Genomic DNA, 19,730 nt, shown 5'->3' with positions numbered 1-19,730 from the left:
CCCCAGTGGGTACTCAAGCTATGGAACTCCCTGATATTGAATGCTGGGGACGCTATAAACTTGTAAGAGTTCCAAGTGCAAATGTATAGAACAAAAATCCATCAACAGATACTAGAGAAAAAAGCTTAGTTTTACGCAGGAAGTCCTGAAACACACAACTGTTGTAGGCTGCAGAAGCACAGGAGACAAGTACCATAATATGCTTTTCCTGTAATTAAATTATTTCTGAACAACTGCATTTGGTCATTATAGAGAGAAGATTATGATTTATGTGGGTGTTTAACTTATATAATTAGATTGTTACTGTGTCCTTTGATACACAAATGAAGTTAAAAATAAGATACCTGAAGAAATTCAAGAAGGCTTAAGACTCTACAAACCAAATACAATATTCCTACTTATGACAGTGATGCAATGCATAGGCTGAGGGAGGTTCGAGCTAAGGATTATTATTCCTCACATCACAGAATGGCAATTTACATGGGTAATAATTGGAATTTTTCTATTAAGCACTGCTCCTATCATAACAAAAGAAGTGGGGGGGGGGTTGTTTGATTTTTAGAACTCTGACAGTATCAACCAACCAAAAGAATTATTAAATGACTGCTTTACCCATCTGCTGTACTTCAGTGGTCCCGTGAAGCCCATTGCTTCTATTATCCTTGTGAAAGTACCCACTTTCTCTTCAGATGGCTGCAAGGAATCTTTTGCAGAAAGATGCTGCAAAATTGAAATATCACGTATTTCAGTTTTAGCAATTAAATCTGACAAACCATTTTAGTTAGAAAAGCTGCAAGTTTAATAGAGAACTGTAAGGTTTTTTGTTTACTTTCTTTGTCCAACAAAACAAATGCATGCCTCTGCAAAATATTACATTGTTCTCCCTAGGTGACATTCTTCTGTTTATGAATGCAAACATTGCACAACCATTTTGATAAAAACATCCTCTTGGAACTTCAGACACAAATAGTTTGTGCAGAAACCTGCCTTCCAAATTACGGCTCCCATTCTAGGTTCCCATGTTCTTTCTAGATGTCTCTTCACTAGGGCTTAAATCTTTTGCAGATAAAACGAGAAAGCAAATCACAGAAACAAGAGTAAATAAAGCTGACCTTTCACATTCCCTCTCTTACTCTGACAGGCATACCACACTCTAGAGAACGATATCTTATATAAACCAATCAGCTCCATCTTAAAACTAACGGAGCTACATGAACCCACTGCCCTTAAGGAAAAGCTCCCCCAGATTGTTATTCCCCTTACAGTAAATCTAAATGGTACCTGCAGAAAATCTAGATCAGGAAAGTATTTAGTCCTCAATAATTTGCAGCGTCTGCAAACATGAAGATAAATGTTCTTTTCCAGATCAACGACACACCTTCCGCACCACTGGAATGATAAGAAAGCTCGGTGGCATTCTGCCTCTGAGCATCCTGGCAGTAGCAATCAGCCACTTGTACTCCACCAAATAATTTCTAACGAATTAAGTATGCAGTATAAACTTTTTGTCATCAACAAATTACTCTACTTTTAACCTATCTAACTAAAATCTGATGCATGTGGATCTCCTACGTATACTTGAGGAATACAGCTAAGAGCCACTATAATCCAAGAAAGTTCCCCGAGGAAAAAAAAATGTTAAATTGCTTTAAGTTGCTGGAATTTCACCCTAAACACTTAAGACATGAATATACCAAGAAGAGAATTTTCTTAGTAGGGAAGCAATTTAGCAGCATCAGGACTGCCATACAGGGCCAGAGCAAACACCTAGAAGGGGACGCCATCTCCAACCAGCAAGAGATACTTGGAGGAGTTAGAAAAGCAGAGAAACACGGCCCACGCACCACAGCCCCCTTGGCTGTACCTGCCCAGCTTTGGACAGTCATTCCTGCACGAGAAAAACACATCCACGCAGTCATTTTTGGCAGCTACAATCGGATGCATTCTCTGCATCCCAGTGCTTTGAAACTATCTTACCTCCACAACACACAGAGCTGTGGTACAAGAGTTTCACGGTTTAGTTACGTGAAAAAAATTACTTTGTGCCTGTTTTAAATTAATCTTTGCAATTTCATTGAATGCTCCCAATTGTCCTGTAAGAAGCTGCAAACAACGGCTTCCTATCCCCTTTTTCAGTATCTGTAATTACTTTTATAGGCCAGTATCATAAATGCACATCAGTTATCTCTCCTTAGTTTAGAAGGGTCCTAAAACAGCCTCTTCTCACACTGAAGGCTCTTCACATTTCTGATCATCCTGGCTGTATTCTCTATAGCTTGCCTAGTGTTAGTTGTCATGGTTTTGTTTAGTAAGGGGGGGCCTAAGGTGGTAGTCATTTTTGAAATGGCATGAATGATAAATAAATATGTCTTAAAATATAGACACATATCCTGCACAAGTTACTGTGCTTAATTAAAAACTAACTGTAAAGGTCGCTTTGAGACATAACCAATCCCTATGCACACAGGCTTTAGCATCTGAGACAAAACGCTTTGCCCTTGTTGCTATCCACAGATGGCTACTAATGCCTCGAACCTCATCATGTCTGGTACCGAGGAAGACACAGGCTCAACGCCGTTTTAGTACCCGCCAGTCACCTCACAGGACAGCATAACACTGGCCAGATCCTTGCTTTGAATGCTGGCCTCAAACCTGTTCAGCAGGGCCCCTATCATCGCCCAGAACAAAAGTGTCCGCAAAGGCACGTTCCCAGCCTCTGCGCACGTGACAGCCCCAGGGAATCTACACACACATATGCAAACATTTAAACCAATTCTTAGTACTTTCTCTTCAAGATTACCCCACGAAACACTCTTCTCCTCTACACTAAAAATGACACCTAACTGTACATCGTAAGATAACTCCCCTCCAGCCAGGCAATGACAGAATATGCTCAATGCAGAACTTGTGTCCCAATAACCACTGCCGTACCAAACTCACTAAATAGCTGTCATTGCCTCCACAGGAGTTAATAATCATACTAAACCCCCAGTGAATCTAGGCAGATTAATTTTACTACATGCCTCTTACCTACAAACGCATTTCAAAGTCCCCTCAGTACGGAGTTTTCATTATGCAAAGGAGTTTAAGTTAAAAACCAAAATTATCTCAATTCAACTGTTGTTAGCTCCTCACCAAAAAAAACAACTGACTGGAAAACAGTCTTTTTCCATGAAATGCCATGATTCTTGCTTCACTCTTCTGCAAGTCTGTCTGGACTATCTCAGGAGACACAGAGGGGATTTAAGCAGTGAGTGTTTGGTTCAACCTACAGACAGAGGTATGCAGTTCATCCTGCCAGTGCTAGCCAAACGCAATTAAACTGCAGCCAAATGCCATTAAACAGTCCTATAAGCGCACACAAAATCGGATCTAGAAAACATATACAGAAAACTTCAATAATATGTTTTGTAACTCACTCAAAACAAACTCATCAAGACACTGAAAGGGACATAAACCCACCTCAGGCTGACTTTCCTGCTCAACATCTGAAATTCAGTGCTTAAAGTGAAGCAGTGCTCTTAATTTTGACACCAAATACAAAAATGAAACAATCAGAGCTCACCATTAATTTTAAACCACTTTCCGACCCATGCTCCAGAAAACTTCTATCGCAAGACAAAAGACAATAAATGTAAGAGATGCAGAGACCACAAATTAACAAAATAGTACAGATGAACAGTAAATAAATTGTTACACAATAATTAGTTGCTATTAGATTGCATTATATTTTTCAGAGTTCAGCAGATAGCAAAACTGTCCCTACACATTATTCCCAAGCTAAAAAATCAAGAAACATCTTGTAACTCCTAATATGTATAAGCCACTTCTGTCTTTCCCTTTTAAAACTAAGAAAGGAACACCTGCCCCTCACCCCAATTATGCCTCTCCTTAACTGAGTTTCTTTCCTCACTGGAAAGAAGCCCTCAGGTTTACCAGTGGAACCTTCACCCCAGACAACCCAACTGTAACGGCACCTTCCCGTGCCAGCACTTCATTATCTGGAGAGGAACAGAGAGCACTTCTCAAATTATTGGACCCATTGTTCACACTGTACTAAAACATTTATATAAAAGTTGAATCATCTCCCACGTTTTGAGAAGTGTTTTGTTACTGTATCTCTGTAACCCCTAGCACAATGTGCCCTCTGACAACAGAAACACCAAACTCTTCTAACCTTATTTGTATTGTAAAACGATCTGTTTTGCTGCGTAATGGCTCCATTGGCTTGAATCAATCCTCCACAGGATTTAGACAGTCGGAACTGGCCAGCCTTTCGTCTCTAGTAAAAATGATTAAAAAAAAAGAAAAGTAAGAAATAAATTACAAAACCATTGACTAGCAAACACTTAACTTTACATCAACTACCCTTAGCTTGCTTCCAAGTCAATTACAGTTCAATCTAATCCTGAAAAACTTTATATCACAAAAAGCACAAATTTATTGTCATAACTGTTACAAACAAAATAGTTGCTTATGCTTAATGCTCCACACCACATACCTTCTAATGTTCAGTAAATGTGCTGATGGAATAGACTGGCAGAACACTCCACTCTCAAAAACCACAGGCTATCTGCTTCACTTTTCTCGCGCTCTACTTCTAATTATGGGGTTTGTCTCTCAACAAAAACTAATTCTTTTTCCTGACCTTGCAGAGAAACAGCGTTTATGCTACTTTTATCCACAACTTTATAGTCCATTCAACTGTCTTTGTGGCTAGGACTTGAGCAAAACAAGTCACAGGGTAAAAGCTACAACCACTATAACTTCACAGCACATGATTTGTGTTACGGAGCTACTGAGCAATAAAGAAAACTATTAAGTAGGAGCGTGATCTCCAGGTAAGAAGCTGCATGCTGAACAGAGCACCTATCCCAGCCTCCCAGCACACCCAGATTAGTAGTAACTTGTTTATGAATAAATTCCAAGTAAATAGTTGGTTTGTTCAGAGCAGTCATCCCCAGAAGCCTACTGAATCTACCGGTGGCTCAGAGTAAGCCCAGTTTTATAAATCAACTTCATAACTGCACATTTCCCTCTCTAGTCCCAATATCGTAGGCTACTCGATATGGACTGGTGGGGTAACAGTATGGTTGTGTCACAAAAGCACAGGCAATTTTCCCAGGACTGGAAGGTCTTATCTGAGAAAAGACATCCAAGTCAAAGAGCTTACAGGTAAGTTTCCAATTCTGTAAGTCACGGCTCTATGATACAAGTTGTAATACAGAGGAGGACAAAGAAGAGGCTTCATCTCCTCTCATTTCGTTGTATGCAAGAAGGAGACGGCAAGAGATACGACTCCAGTTCTGTTCAGAGAGCCGGCATCTATTCCCACTTTCCGCACACTTTCACCTCTTTACTATCAACTGCTATTACATGATGTTCTAGTTAATTTACTACGGACAGATACAATCTGACACTATGAATGCCGTTACAGAACTGGAAGCAAAACTGCAAGGCAGTGCATTCCACTGAAACAACACCGCTTAATGCTGTGCAGCGGCAGGTAAACACACCATCAGTACTAGAAAGTCCAAGGCTACTGTAAAGAAGAGATATAAATCGCTGGACATAAAGTGCTGGAAATTACATGCAGTCATGACTGGCTTGTAACAGTTGCTTTGGAAAAATGACACCTACATTGGGCTTCTGCATTTAATCTACTCCAGATAGATCATTTGGATCCATTAAAAGACTACATAGCTGGAATTAAGTCAGTGCCTTTCAGCACTTACAGGGGGCTGATAAGAAAGAAGAGGAGAAACTCTTCAGCAGGGCCCGTGGTGACAGGACAAGGGGTAATGGTTTAAAAAACAGAGGGAGGTAGATTTACATTAGATATTAGGAAAAAAATGTTTTACAACGAGAGTTGTGGAGCACTGTCCCAGGTTGCCCAGAGAGGTGGTGGATGCCCCATCCCTGGAACCATTCCAGGCCTGGTTGGCCGGGGCTGTGAGCAACCTGATCTGGTTGGAGATGTCCCTGCTCCTTGCAGGGGGGTCGGAGTGGGTGGGCTTTAATGGTCCCTTCCCACCCAAACCATCTGTGATTCTATGACAACTGTTTAATAAAGAGTGGCACCTCACCTTTTCAGCAGCCGAAAGCTTTTAAGTTACCTTGATATTTCAGCAATACACAGACAGTGAAGACATCACTTTCAGAAGCCTCTTTATTTAAAAACCATGACTTTTCCTTACTAATTTAAACCCCATGTTTTACACACTTTAACATACTCTGATATCCTACCTGGAAAACACCATAGAGCATCCGTCTACACTGGCCTTGGACTGCAGCTGTCTGTAATAATCCACTGCGTGCTGCTAGCCATTGTGTTACTCCAGTCTGGCAGCTCTGGAACAGAGAGACTAGCAATGAAGAAAAGGACTCTCATACTCAGAAACAGTTTAACTGTCCTCCTGCTTTCACCAATTTTATTCATTTATACAACAACCCACAGATTAAACTCCCAACTTACGCTTGACAGAAGTGTAAGTTTTGATTTAAAAAAAAAAATAAATCTCGCCTTCCAGTACAAGCCTGCAACCCAAGTTGGATGGCAGAAAGATCAGTCAGAGGAAATGCTGGGCTGTCTACATCATAAAACTACAGCACAGATTTGGTATCTATACAATAAATTCAAATGCTGAAGAAGCATTCTTCAATTGACTGCGTGATCTCTAAAAAGCCCTCATCCTACTCTCAGCATTTATGCATCTTTGTCTTACTTTACTTAGGCACAGCCAAGAATTTTAGTGTTTCAAAAGTATATATTGTCCCAATAAATTTCAATGAAAATAATTATTTCCTGTAATGAAAACATCAGGTTATATGGAAAAGAGGTGGGGTTTTCTTTCCTGCACTTTCTTTGCACCTACCATTTTTTGCAATATTTAAGTTAGTAAATATTTGCCTCCTCCTGACACGTTCTACATTAATACTGGAAATAATGTATATATTATTAGAACAGATATGCTTTTTTTTCTAATAAAAATGGCTTTATTTTCAATTGTTCACAAAGATGATTAAGAGACTGAAGCCTCCAACATATGAGGGCTTTTGAGAAAACAGAACTCCAGGGAAATCTTACCAATTTGTATAAATATCTGACAGGGTGAGCAGTCAAACTCTTCCTAGTGGTGCTCAGTGAAAGGAAAACTAAGAGACTCGCAGATCTGCCCAAAGATTAGGAGGAACAGACACAAAACCAGCTTGCGTTCCTGTTCCCCGTTCCTGCAGTGTCACTGCTGTCCCTCAGGTACACTGTACTGCCTCAGGCTGTCCCTCACCAACTCCTCACGGAGCTGCAGTTTTGATCCACTACGGAATCGATTTCGGTTTTTAAAAACTGCAAGGGGAGAGCTGCACTATCATAACAGATGTGATCAGTGTTCACTTCTACTACACATCCCCACTTCCACTGTAATGAGACTACTCAGTCTCTGCTCAGTCTCCATAACATCACTACTCCGCAAGTACAATTATGAAAACGACACATTTCTACCCAAAGAGACATTTCAGGTGAGTATTACAAAGTATTTCTTGAGGTGACCCAGTACTCTGACATAAACAGTTTAACAAATACTTAAGTGAGAGAGAAAATTCATCATTTTTTTATAAATAATTACTCAAAATTCCAAGGCATACAATATAATTTTTCTGAGGCTTTTTCTTTGTAATAAGAAGGAAAACACGCATAGGTTGCAGTATGCCTTAGAGCTTGAACATACTGGAGTTTACAGCTGTTGAAAAGCACTACTGCAACAAAATGAGACAGAGACACATGAAACCATAAACCAAGCACATGCAGACTTAAAAGGTGAGGTGTGATAGTCAATCAAGTAATAAAGAAACAGACAACAGCAGAAAGCGGCAGAGCAACAGAAAGGGAATGCGATGAGCTAAGGAATCTTTCCTAAGCCAGCAGAACATAACCTTATTTGCAAATTACAAGTGCTACTTTTACTTCTCCATTTGGCTGAAAGAAAATATACCAAGCATAAACGGAACAGGATTACTCAGGAATAGTCTGCAAACAGCACAAGCACCTCCTGTGACTAGCTGCCTTGTCAGGATATAGATGAAAGAATATCACTACAGTCTTCTAAATCCTCCCGACAAGCATTAGAAAAGCCTCAGTTAGCAGACAAACTATTAATCAACACCTCTTCTTAGGTAAGAAACAGCTTTATCGTAACGGCAGCATTAACTAGGAGAGGTGAAATGTTTGGACAACAACCAGGACTGTATGATACGCTGTGAGCTCCTAAGAAGGCTTGAAGACAGAAGGAAAAAAAAACCTCCTTTCTTATTTCCAGTATGAAGGAGAGACACTAAAAGTCTGAAGACTTATTTTCATACAATTAGACAATTATTAAAACCTAACACAAAAGCAGATGCTGGGAAATGCCAGGGTCAGCAAAGCCTGAGCTGAAGCACGTTGCTGCTGTCAGAAGTCCTCTGCCTCCTAACTGTGTATTCCCACCACCTCCTACAGCTCAGGTGCTTCTCCGACTACAAAGGCACTTCAGATCACAAAAAAAAAATGGCAAACAACTACATCTCCTCCCCTGCAGACAGAAATTTTTACTGGCCAGGCTGCAAAGTTGAATCAGCTTTCTTTGCTTATGAATGCGAGAAGCAGCTGGGAGAGGAGGATTTGCCCAGGTACAGGTAAGCCTAGGAGACAAGCCCTTCACCTTCTGCAAGCAGGTTTTCGTTGCACACCCCACCCTGGGCGTACAGCTGCAGAGACATCTGAACCCATCTGGTGACTCACGGCTTCTCTGCCAGGCTACCCTCCTCCTGCCTGGCTTCCTTCTCCCTTTTTGCCAGTGATTGCCTCTTTAACGCGATAAAACTGCAGGAAGCTATTTTTATGTCGCCACGGTTCTGCTACTCCAGCATTTGGAGCATAGGGTCCAAGAAAAATGCTGGAGGAGGCAACTGCAGGCAACGGTGCAAAGACACGGGCCGGCAGGAAGAGCAGGAACGGGAGGAGGAAGCAGGAACACAGGCTCACTGCGTTTCGGTCGCTCTGCGGCAGGTGTGCTTGCAGTTGCCCTCAGCCTGACAGCTGAAAGGACAGGGATCACCAGGCTGGCCAAATCCACACCCTGAGGCACCAGTTCCAAGAACTCAGCGCATCAGTTTCCTAAGTGGACCCTGCCCTCCGAGTAACGGCCTTCCCCCCCAGCAACGGACCCGTCTGCACCTGGCAGTGCCGGCCATCACCCCTGTCTCCGTGGTGTGACAGAGCACCAGACCCAGGCACAAACTCCTCTGTTCCAGACTAGATGCTAAAAAGTGGTACGCTGTTGCAAAGTGTTAATTAAAAGGCTCATAAAAAGGGTAAAAAAAAGCACACAGATGTATGAGAAAGAAGAAAGGAGTTGTGTGATCAGCAATCCACTCTCACTCATTCACAGGAGCTCAATCTCTTCCACTTAACATAGAAATTGGAATAATTATATTATCTTTGCCATCAAACACCTCTAAAGTGAGAAGGGCACCTCTAGGAATGGCAACCCCCACCCACACAGCGCATCCACTGCGCCCAAAGCGACAAGAGAAGGACCAGACGGAAAAACCAGTGACTCCCAAGCCCCAGCCAGCGGTACTAACGCCTGGTGTCACTCTGCGGCCGACACAGGCGCTGAAGGAACGGCACGACCCACTCGGCCCCCGGAGACACCCGCGGGGAACGGGGAACGGGGAACGGGGCGGCGGGAGCGGCCGCTGGGCGCGCGGCCCCCGCGCGAACAGCCTCCTGCGTGGGAAAGGCCACGTCGAGCGCACTGCGGCCGCGCGGGCACCACAGGAGTGGCACCGGGACGAGCCCGCGGGGACGCGCCCGGCCGCACGCGCCGCTCGCTCCCGGGGCGGAGCGGGCCAGCCCGGCCGCCGCCACTCACCGCGGCCCGCACCAGCGCCGCCATGGATCCTCGGCGCCGCTTCCGGCGGCCCCTTCCGCCCCGCCGACTGCGCATGCGCGGGCGGTGGGCGGGCTGCGCGGCGGGAGCCGCCGGGGGGTGGGCGCCGTGCCGGGGTTGCGGTGGTGTCGGGGCTGTCGCTCCGCTGCTTGGCAGCGTGAAAGCAGCGCTGGTTTCCTCCGGCGGAGGTTGATCCGGACGTTCTGGCTGCCCCGAGCAGCAGACGGCACCTGTACGAGCGTGCTGCAGCAGCGGGATTGCACAGCGGCGGTACCGGCAGAACACGGCCGAGCCCCCCACGCCAGTGTCCCCACAGGCCCTGGAGCTGCCCCGTGCTGCCAGGAGCGATCCCACCTGTCCCTGGAGCGTATCCCCTTCTTGCTTCTGCTGGCGCCAGCTTTCATGAGGCCGCGTAGCCAACCTGAGCAGCAGCCTGACGGGCTGAAACGAGCTGGCTTGTTTTGCCAGGTTGGCCTTCGCCTGGATCACATCCACATCACCTCACAAACGTTAGCCCTGGAACGCGGGAGCCTGGCGCAGATGTGAGCAAGAGCAGCTGGGGAAGAGAGGAAGGCTGCTCTGCTCGGCAGCAGTGCTGGCTTAAAGGGCTTGGGGAACTATAATATTCTACTCCTCTCTTTCCCAGCGTATTTACTGGGATGTCAGCTTCCCGAGGGGGCAGTAGCAGCTGCTTTAACGGCCCTGAAACTCCACAGTAGTCCTTAGAAATCTTTCATATGTTCTTAAATGTCAGGCCTCAGGGGGCCAATGGAATCACCTGCTTGGACTTCTTTCCACAGGCATCCCAGATCCCCGTGCCTGCAGTCTGTCTTTTCCGAGACGTTCTGACTCACCACAGCTATCTGCTGAAGTAGGTTTGACTGCATCCGACAACGTGTTTAGTGAACAAGTTGTTCTGACGCAGGGCTGGATGTTGAACAACACAGGGAACTGTAGATCTCTGTCAGGAATACGCTATATTTCGTTTCCTTCTCATGCCTGTGGGTAATTCTAGGGAGGAAGGTTAAAGCCAGCTCTGCGGCTTTCTATTTGCTTAGTTGTCCTCCGTGTGTTAGACTCAAAGCAATATTAAATACCATTCTTAACAGCAGATTTTTAATGAGAAGATGATTGAGGAGAATGCTTACACTTTTCTGAAGCCTTCTCCTTGCCATTAATGAGTTAGAGTCATTAAAGTGATGCAGCTCAAGAACCCCTACAGTGTAGAGCCGTACAGAGAAAAGACTTCATCAGTAGCAGACGAGTCTCACAGTGGTGTGCAGTAGTCTGTCCACCAGAGCAGACACTTTCTAACTCAGAGCTGCGTGTTTGATAAATACGCTGAGTATGCCAGTCCTAACACTCACCTCGGTTTCTGTTAGTCTTACCTAATGATGCACAGGAGGATTCTGACACATTTCAGTTGGAGGAAATGACTGTCTTACCTAAGATTCCTCTGTTTGTTGCTGATATGTCGTTCCCCGTGTAGCACTAAGCCCTTCTCATGTCAGTCTGCCTGAACATAGCTACCTCACATGCACAGAACAGCCCATCACCCTGCCTCCGAATGGGGTTGGAGGTGCATCTGAATTTCAATTTCAGTTTCAGCTCTAAGGAGATTTTCTCAGTCAGAGCACTGGCAATTTACTGCTCTTTATGTACATGATCCTTTCTGTCCTCAAGTTCCTACCCTTCAGCTCTGCTCAGTGGGCAGCTCCACGACTGCATGACTCTTATCTCAGTCATAATTAATCTTCCGTGTGGCACTGCTCCTGGGAGAGCATTTTCATCAGCAACAAGTGCCAGAGACAGGGCAGCAAAGTTCCTGTGTAACTGCTGGTGTTCTTTGATCCAAGACCATTAACAATGGTAGAGAAACTTGCTTTCATGCATGTGCTCGAACAGGCCTTGGGTGTGTTGGCAACCAGGTGACAGAACAGGAAAGAAGAGTCAAGAAGGATATAGAATCATAGAACCACAGAAGGGTTTGGGTGGGAAGGGACCATTAAAGCCCACCCAGTCCAACTCCCCTGCAAGGAGCAGGGAGATCTCCAACCAGATCAGGTTGCTCACAGCCTCGGCCAACCTGGCCTGGAATGTTTCCAGGGATGGGGCATCCACCGCCTCTCTGGGCAACCTGGGCCAGTGCTCTACCACCCTCAGTGTAAAAAATTTTTGCCTTGTATCAAGTCTGAATCTGCCTCCTTGTAGTTTAAAATCATTACCCCTTGTCCTATCACAACAGGCCATGCTAAAAAGTTCATCCCCATTATGACTAATTTAGACAATTAATTATAAAATAAGTTTCACATCCAGTCCCTCCAGAACGGCTGCCCCAGCGGGCCTTCCACGGGCCACAGCCTCCTTCAGGCATCCCCCTGCCCCAGTGTGGGGTCCTCCACGGGCTGCAGGGGGCTCTCTGCTGCTCTGTGGGCCTCCATGGGCTGCAGGGGGATCTCTGCTCCTCCGTGGACCTCCATGGGCTGCAGGGGGACAACCTGCTCCACCATGGTCATCACCACAGGCTGCAGGGGAATCTTGGCCAGGAGCCGCATTACTGCTCCCCCTCCTTCTGCACTGCCTGTGGCATCTGCAGCCGTTCCTCTCACAAGAAAAGTTCTTCACAACAGGCTGGAAGATGCCTCTCAGAATCTCTTCAAATCATCCATTTCATCTCCTCTCCACTCCTTGCAGCCGGGCTGGGCCAAGTTGGGCCCAGTCGGCCGCCTGGCGGGCGGCCAGAGGGTGAGGCCTGCAAGGCCCACAAGGCTTGCGCCTCCACCTCTGTGCCTCTGCCCCTGCTCAGCTTCTTCACATCTTCTCTTCTCTCTTTTTTTTTTTTTTTTCCTGTTTTCCCCTTCTTAAATACCTTATTGCAGAGGCATTATCATGAAACATTCTGCTACCAATCGGCTCGGCCTTGGCCAGCAGCGGGTCCACCCTAGGCCCGGCCAAGTCCACTGAACAAAGGGGAGCGGCTTCTAGCAGTTTCCTACAGAAGCTGCCACCTTAGGCCCCCCCTCACTAAACAAAACCACAACACCTGTCTAAGTGCAGATTTAAAATCCTTCTTAGCCACCTGCTCCTGCTTCCACAGAAGAAAAGTCAAAGGAAATCTGATGATCATCTGGGGAAACAAGCTCTCTCTGCATTACCTGGGAAAAGCAGGGCTGGGGCACTCCAGATAACAAGAGGGAAAATAGTCCATATGGGTATTCCAGGAGGCTCTGGATATCGTGATAAAGGGAAACCCAACTGCAAAAACTCATTCGAGGTCCAGCAGGTCTTATTGCCTCTGGTTCCGTGCCAATCCTGCCAGACTGCCAGCTGGCCCCTGCCACTATTCAGGTGTCTTTGCAGCATACCTTCCTGGTGCTCCAGTTCTGAAAGGGCCTTGTATGAACCAACGGAGCCAGTGCAGGTCTGGCACTGCCTCCTGCCCAACGCATCCTTTTAGGACTTGAAGGGCAGAGCAGCAATAACAGGCCCTTGGAGGCCTGGAAGACATGGGTTGACTTCTTCCAGAGCTTACTTGGATGTGTCTGCAGTGCTCTGAGCAGAACTTTGAGTCCCAGAAATGCTGTGAGGGGCCATCTGACCCCACAGGGAAAACCAGGTTCTGCTGGATTTCTAGCTCTGTGTGCTGAAGGAAAACAGCATTTCTAAGGTTGAACTGGTAGTTTATAACACATCTGTCATACTTTGCTTTCACAAAATTTTTCTCCTTTGCATACAAAGTAAATCTGGACACTTTGAGACCAAGTCCACCCTTAGGTGACATTACAAGCTGAAATAGGGCTTTTAATGGAAGTTAGTTATACTTTTAACAAAGATGCTTAGTCCTCTCCATAAGACTGACTACTCAGTCAGTGTGTATACGTTTGCTACTGCTGTTTCCCAGGAAAAATATTAAAATGAGAATTTTTCAATAAAAGTACAATCCTTACAATGCACTATGGACCTTGACAGGTTTGGCAAGTATGGAGATCAGTTCCCTAATCTGGAATTGATCTGGATCTGGGTCTGATCTGGCTAGGGGTGCAAAGCGGACCCTGCTCTCGTCTCTGGGGGGAGTTACCCCTCTCCTGCATCAGTGCAGCAGGAGGAAAAGCAGATGTGAAGCAGAACAGGCTCCTCAGTGCGGCACCTCACAGAGTCTGGTGAAGCCTAGCAAGCAAAAGCTGAACTCCGTGAGTGAACCATTCACGGGAAGTAGAAATAGGACCTGGTTACTTTTTCCGAGCTTCTATATCCTCGTGGCTGCTGCTACTGTTCAATATGATAAACTCCTGTTTGTTCACTGTGCTTGCCATCAGTACTCACTGTTTGCTGGGGCGAGGCCAGGACGTTTCCCTCCCCACCTGTCAAGCTTGGAGTGTGCTTTGGCACCCTGCCACTGCGGAGTCTCAACAACTCCAGCAGACCGCTTCAGAAACAAGACATCCCAGTACTTAAGCCGCCTCTGCTTCATGGGCTTTTCTTCCCATCTGTATGCTTTCTGAAGAAGAAAGTGTTTGCTGGTCAGAGAGGTTTTCCACTTGCGCCTCCTTCAGCTTTCCATTACCGCTGAGAGGTTAGCTGGGGTGCAGGGCTGCACACTGTACTGTACTATATACAGAGGTGTTCAGACTTAATTTATTCCCTTCTCCTGGATAAAGATTATTGCAGCTGTGTGTTTTGGAAAACTATCAATGACGGGAGTTCAGCTCATACAACACACTTTCAATAGGGTACTGTACTCTGTATTTCCAGGTTCTGTTTTAATTACACTTGCATGTTACCTTGGAGGAAGCTGAAATCTGGAAAATGTGTTCTCATATACCATGCCTTAAACCTTCCTGACCTTCTGTTTTATACCAAGTACATTTATGTTTGTGATCAAAACCATATAATACGGGGCAAGGTTTGGCTGTCAGGCTAATCTATCAGAGGCATGCTGTCGGTCCCTCCTAGCAAAGACCGAGTAATTTTCACTGTGAAATGTCCCCATCATCCCTCACGTACCACCTTCCAGCACTCATTCCCTCTTCCCTCCCTTCACGTAGCTCCCAACAGGAGTTGGCCACGTGCTGTGAACAGGGCGGAACAGTGACCCTCTCCTGTGGCAGCGCTTCCTTCTGCTGCTCTGGAGAATCCTCGAGGGACCGAGAAACAGGCTGGCTCATGCAGTGTCCGTGTACTGTCCGTATCCCTCTCAGAGGCTGGGGAGCAGGAGGCCAGAATTAAAACCTCCTCAAGACAGCTGGCGCTGTGCAGGGAGAACAAGGCACTGGTGAGAACTTTTGCATGCCACGTAGAATAATCAGTTACCAGCAGGTCACAGAGGTGCCCTATGGACTCATGGCAAGAGGTGCAAACCTCCTTCAGCGATCGGAAAGCACGTGCTTCTCAGGGCTGACAGCAGAACAAAATCTGTAGGAATCAGGCATCTGCTGCAGAGCAGCTTTCAAGCAACCTTTAAATCCATGCCAAAGAGAGCACATCTTGATCTTCACCTCCTCAGGATATCTGGAGAATGTCCTGAGAGAGAGTTTTAGTGAATATGCGTGAGCAGCAGAGGGTCTGTCAGTCCTCTGCCCAGCTCTTGAAGTCCAGCACTTCAACATTCAGGAAGCACAGATTGCTGTCAGCATCCTTCCTCCGTTACTCCTGGAAGAGCTCCCTCCTCTTGGAGGCACGGGACGGCAGTGAGCTCTCCAGGCTGGGACCCAGGTCTCCGTTCCTGAGTCTGGCACTGCCAGGGCTCGTGAGGTTGCACCTTTGCTTGTCTCAATGCCTCATGCGAAAAAGCAAAGTAACTTTAACTTCATAATGCGTAACAGGAATTACTGAAATCTTGTCAAGCTGGAACTTTTTAGTGGAACCAAGCTGCTTTTTAACTCAGCTGTAAACAAGAATTTTCAACTATGAGGCAAGAACTTATAAAATGGAAAGTTTTTCATTAGAAAGCGGTGATTATGGACGTCATTTATGGATTATGGAAAAGCAGTGCTGGTCATAACAGAAGGCTGAGTTCGAACTCCTAATGTTATGCTGTAGCTGAGGGGGAAAGCTGAGCCCTGGACCATAATGAAGGCCAACATCCAGTAAAAGTACAACATTAGTAATGTGTCTGTAGGATTGCTGAGACTCTTACTGCAACATCAAATGAGTTCTGGTGTTCACACTGCAAAAAGTATTTGCAAAAGTGAGTCTAAGGAAAAAAAACACAAGAAGAAAAAAAAATCTGGTAAGGAAGGTGTACAGCAAAAGCTTAACCAACTGGATCCACCTCTTCCACAGAAAATAAAAGAAAAAAATTCATCAGAGTCTGCATGGGTAGAACAATGCCCATGGGAGTAAGTTTTTTCATGTAGCAGACAAAGAAGCCAATTCACTGATTCAAAGTGGAAACTAGACAGTAGGTAGAAATAGCTGCTTATTAAAAAATGAAGTGCTAATATCCCCAGAATTAGCTCCGAGCTGAATGTGGTGAGCTTTTAAAAACTTTCAGTCTTTAAATCAATCCTGGATCTCTCCAAATACATAATACTCAGCTATTATGTAGCGTCATTTAATTCCAAGGAACTTTAAAAATAGGCTTCATTTAAAAAAAAAAATGGTGGGAAAAGAGAGACCACATCAGAAAGCCATGCTTCTCTAACAGGACAGTAGCCAAAGCTCTGTGAAGTCCTACTCAACAAATTATGCCAGGAGGTCCCTCTGTACCGGTTCACTGCAAGCTCTGGGCTTTGTACAGAACATAAGAACGGTTTTGCCAAGTCAGACCATGGGTCTCTAGCCTGTCTCCTGTAGGCAACAGCAGATCACTAAAAAGAAAATAAGGACAGGACAAATGTGCAATGAGGTTTTCCGGGCACAGCTTCTCAGCTTCCAGCTACCAGTGTCTCAGACAGTCCCGTGGATTCACATTCCACAGCTTTTCATGGATTTTTCCTCCATTAACTTACTCAATTTTTTTCAAACATATGTAGACTTCAGCATCCAAACCAGTGTGTGTCCAGGAGTTTTGCACCTGGACTGCACTGTAGGAATCAGTATCTTTCTGCTTGTTTCAAACCTGCCCTGAGCCGGTTTCATTTGGTGCATTGTGGTTTTTGTCTGGGAAAAAACTTGCTACCAGTTCACATTTTTAGCCCTCATCACTTTTCCTTCTTGCCCCAGTCACCTCTCACCGAAGGTCTCCAGTCTACATAATGATTCCTCTCACAGAAGCTGTTTCATACTTCCAGTCACTCTTTCTGCCCTTCTCCAGCTCCGCTGTACCACAGAGCGCTCAGGAGTCCTGTAAATCCCTGGAGTGCCTGCATATTGTTTTCTCATTTGTCCTCCATTTCTCTCCCAGTCATTCCCAAAGTTGCGCTGCTGCCTTGATTCCTGCAAAAACTGAGCTGACATTGCAGGGACTCAGAGAGGAAATTTTTTACCTAGGGTAAGCAGGGCTCATCAGGCTAGATGATCTTAATTGTTCTTCCTCCCTTATCGCCTGTGGATTGAACTGCTGCCCTTCAACCACGTTACAGGAGTCAGGCAGTATTAACAGTCCCATAATTTGCTTATAATTGCCAGGTCAGCACACTGACTGTTTATAGCACCGAATTAAATGCCTTTTCTCCTGAGTCTCCCAAACCTCTGGAATTTCCCCAGAATTCCAAGATTTATTAAAAATCAGTAGGCTTATAAGAGCAGGTTAAATGTTTTGGAACTCTGGCAATGCCAGCACATGCTCCTCATCACTTTCCTGTCTTACTGGCATGGGGAATATTTCATTACTCTTGCAAGAAGTGAATTATTTCTTATGGCTTTTTCTCTTACCAACACCATTATAATGTTTTGGGAGACAGATAAATAGCAGGTCATTTTTCTCAGAGCTCCAAAGAATCAGTCTGTTTTTAAAGTTTCTGTGCCTCAGAAACATTCCAGCTTATTTTTTCTGGAACTTATTGATCAAGTACTATTCACACAACATTATTCCATAGGAAAAAATGTGAAGTAATCAATAAACTTGTCCCATTTCTGTAGTATTTCTGCGTACATCTGAGATTTGTCTTCCATCACGGACCCACACCAAGTGGGGTTGAATTCCAGCATCAATGCTATGAAATGGAGATGTGTGGACTGTAGGCACTGGGTGTTCAAACATCTCAGCCTTGACCCAGCCTGGGCACCAGGCGAGAGCTCAGGGATCTGTAAAAACACTGTGACAGGTACCATCACTGGTGTCAGTGCTGCCTTCTCGCAAACGTTCACGTGCTGGAGTAGCTGTTTGGACATGAGCCCAGAGCCTGAGGATCGTCTGTGCTGCTGCCAGGCGCTCGAGTCCTTTCTTTCTCTCCTCTCTCCCTCCTCATGCTCGGTATTTCTTGCCTGTAGGACTCAGCCAGCAGCTGGTCTCACAATGCACCTGAAATACCAGGCTGTAACGCAGCTGTTTAAGGACCACGCAGTGAAAGGAATCAGTTTAATGTGGAAGTATTTACTAGAAGTCCTTCCTCCATGTGAGGGATATCAGAAATCTAGGCCCGATCACCTGTTCCTAGCTGTTGCTCCCTGCAAGGTGTGCTGGGGGCGATGTCGATCTCAGCCCTCCTCTGCAAGCTGTCCAGCGACCCTTTGAGGGTGCAGGGAGGAAGGTCACTTCCCCACGTAGCGGTCCAAATGCAGCTGCGCGGGGGGCACGTGAAGAGTCAGGGGGGACTCCTGGAGCCTCCAGCCAGGCAGAAGTGCAGCAGGGAGAAGGAACTGGGCCCAAGATGTGCACACCCTGGGCAAGTAAAAACCCACACAAAACCAGGGTCTATTATGTTGAACAGGAGCCTCTGCACTGGATTTTTTCCCCCCAGACAGTTAAGACCCTCTCATAATTGCAGCTGAGTCCCAGAAGGACAGAGGGACACAATCTGCAGGGACCTGTCCCCAGAGAGGAGACCCATTTGGGGCACTGTGCCTGCTGTGGCGCATCTGCTCCCTGCTCAGCACATGGACGCTTCTGTTCGCTCTCCCAGGGCCTGGCTCTTCCCTCTGACTGCCTGGGAAGCCACCTACTTCAGTGCTCTCATCAGCCTGCTGGAACCAAGGGCTGTTGTGAAAATCACCAAAATGCCAAAGTTGGGCACTCAAAGGCACTGTCCAGAGCTGCATGACCAGTCGTTTTAACCCCAGGCTGCACATGGCTTGAAGACAGACTGCTTGTCTGCCCAGCAGTGAAAATTGTGATCCATCTGGAATTTTCATAAATGAAAGTGTCTCATCATTCAGACTCCGGTTTCTCATCTCTGTTTCTTTGGACCTCCCACAACAGCAAGCATGACTACAGCCAGTGTTGTGCTAGAGCTACCACTGCTTCTGTGTCAGTGCTGGTGTCAGAGTCTATTTGCCTTTCACAGAATCACAGAATGGTTTGGGTTGGAAGAGACATTTCAAGCCCATCCAGCCCAACCCCCCTGCAAGGAGCAGGGACATCTCCAACCAGATCAGGTTGCTCAGAGCCCCGGCCAACCTGGCCTGGAATGTTTCCAGGGATGGGGCATCCACCACCTCTCTGGGCAACCTGGGCCAGTGTTCCACCACCCTCAGGGTGAAAAGTTTCTTCCTTATATCCAGTCTGAATTTGCCTCCCTCTATTTTAAAACTGTTACCCCTCATCCTGTCACAAAAGGCCCTACTGAACAGTCTCTCCCCATCTTTCCTGCAGCCCCCTTTAGGCACTGGGAGGCTGCTGTAATCTCTACTCAGAGCCTCCTCTTCTCCAGGCTGAACAGCCCCAGCTCTCTCAGCCTGGCCTCACAGCAGAGCTGCTCC

The 19,730-nt window shown here is 46.0% G+C and overlaps 1 protein-coding gene across 2 annotated transcripts in view; it reads right to left on the bottom strand.

Moving 5' to 3' along the window:
* The window catches only part of UQCC1 (ubiquinol-cytochrome c reductase complex assembly factor 1), a 48,734-nt gene extending 38,770 nt beyond the window's left edge, over positions 1-9,964 (bottom strand). For both annotated transcript variants that reach the window (XM_086760770.1, XM_086760769.1), the window contains exons 1-4: positions 9,912-9,964; positions 6,247-6,351; positions 4,178-4,282; positions 613-720 (exon numbers count right to left, since the gene is read on the bottom strand). In XM_086760770.1, coding sequence (XP_086616896.1) covers positions 613-720; positions 4,178-4,282; positions 6,247-6,351; positions 9,912-9,935 — 342 coding nt within the window. In that variant the 5' untranslated portion in view covers positions 9,936-9,964. The remainder of the gene's footprint in view (positions 1-612; positions 721-4,177; positions 4,283-6,246; positions 6,352-9,911) is intronic.
* Between the last annotated feature and the right edge of the window lie 9,766 nt (positions 9,965-19,730).

The sequence above is a fragment of the Chlamydotis macqueenii genome, chromosome 16 (assembly GCF_036417535.1).
Source record: "Chlamydotis macqueenii isolate bChlMac1 chromosome 16, bChlMac1.mat, whole genome shotgun sequence".
In the NCBI taxonomy this organism is placed as follows: domain Eukaryota; kingdom Metazoa; phylum Chordata; class Aves; order Otidiformes; family Otididae; genus Chlamydotis; species Chlamydotis macqueenii.
This window is presented reverse-complemented; position numbering and strand designations above follow the sequence as displayed.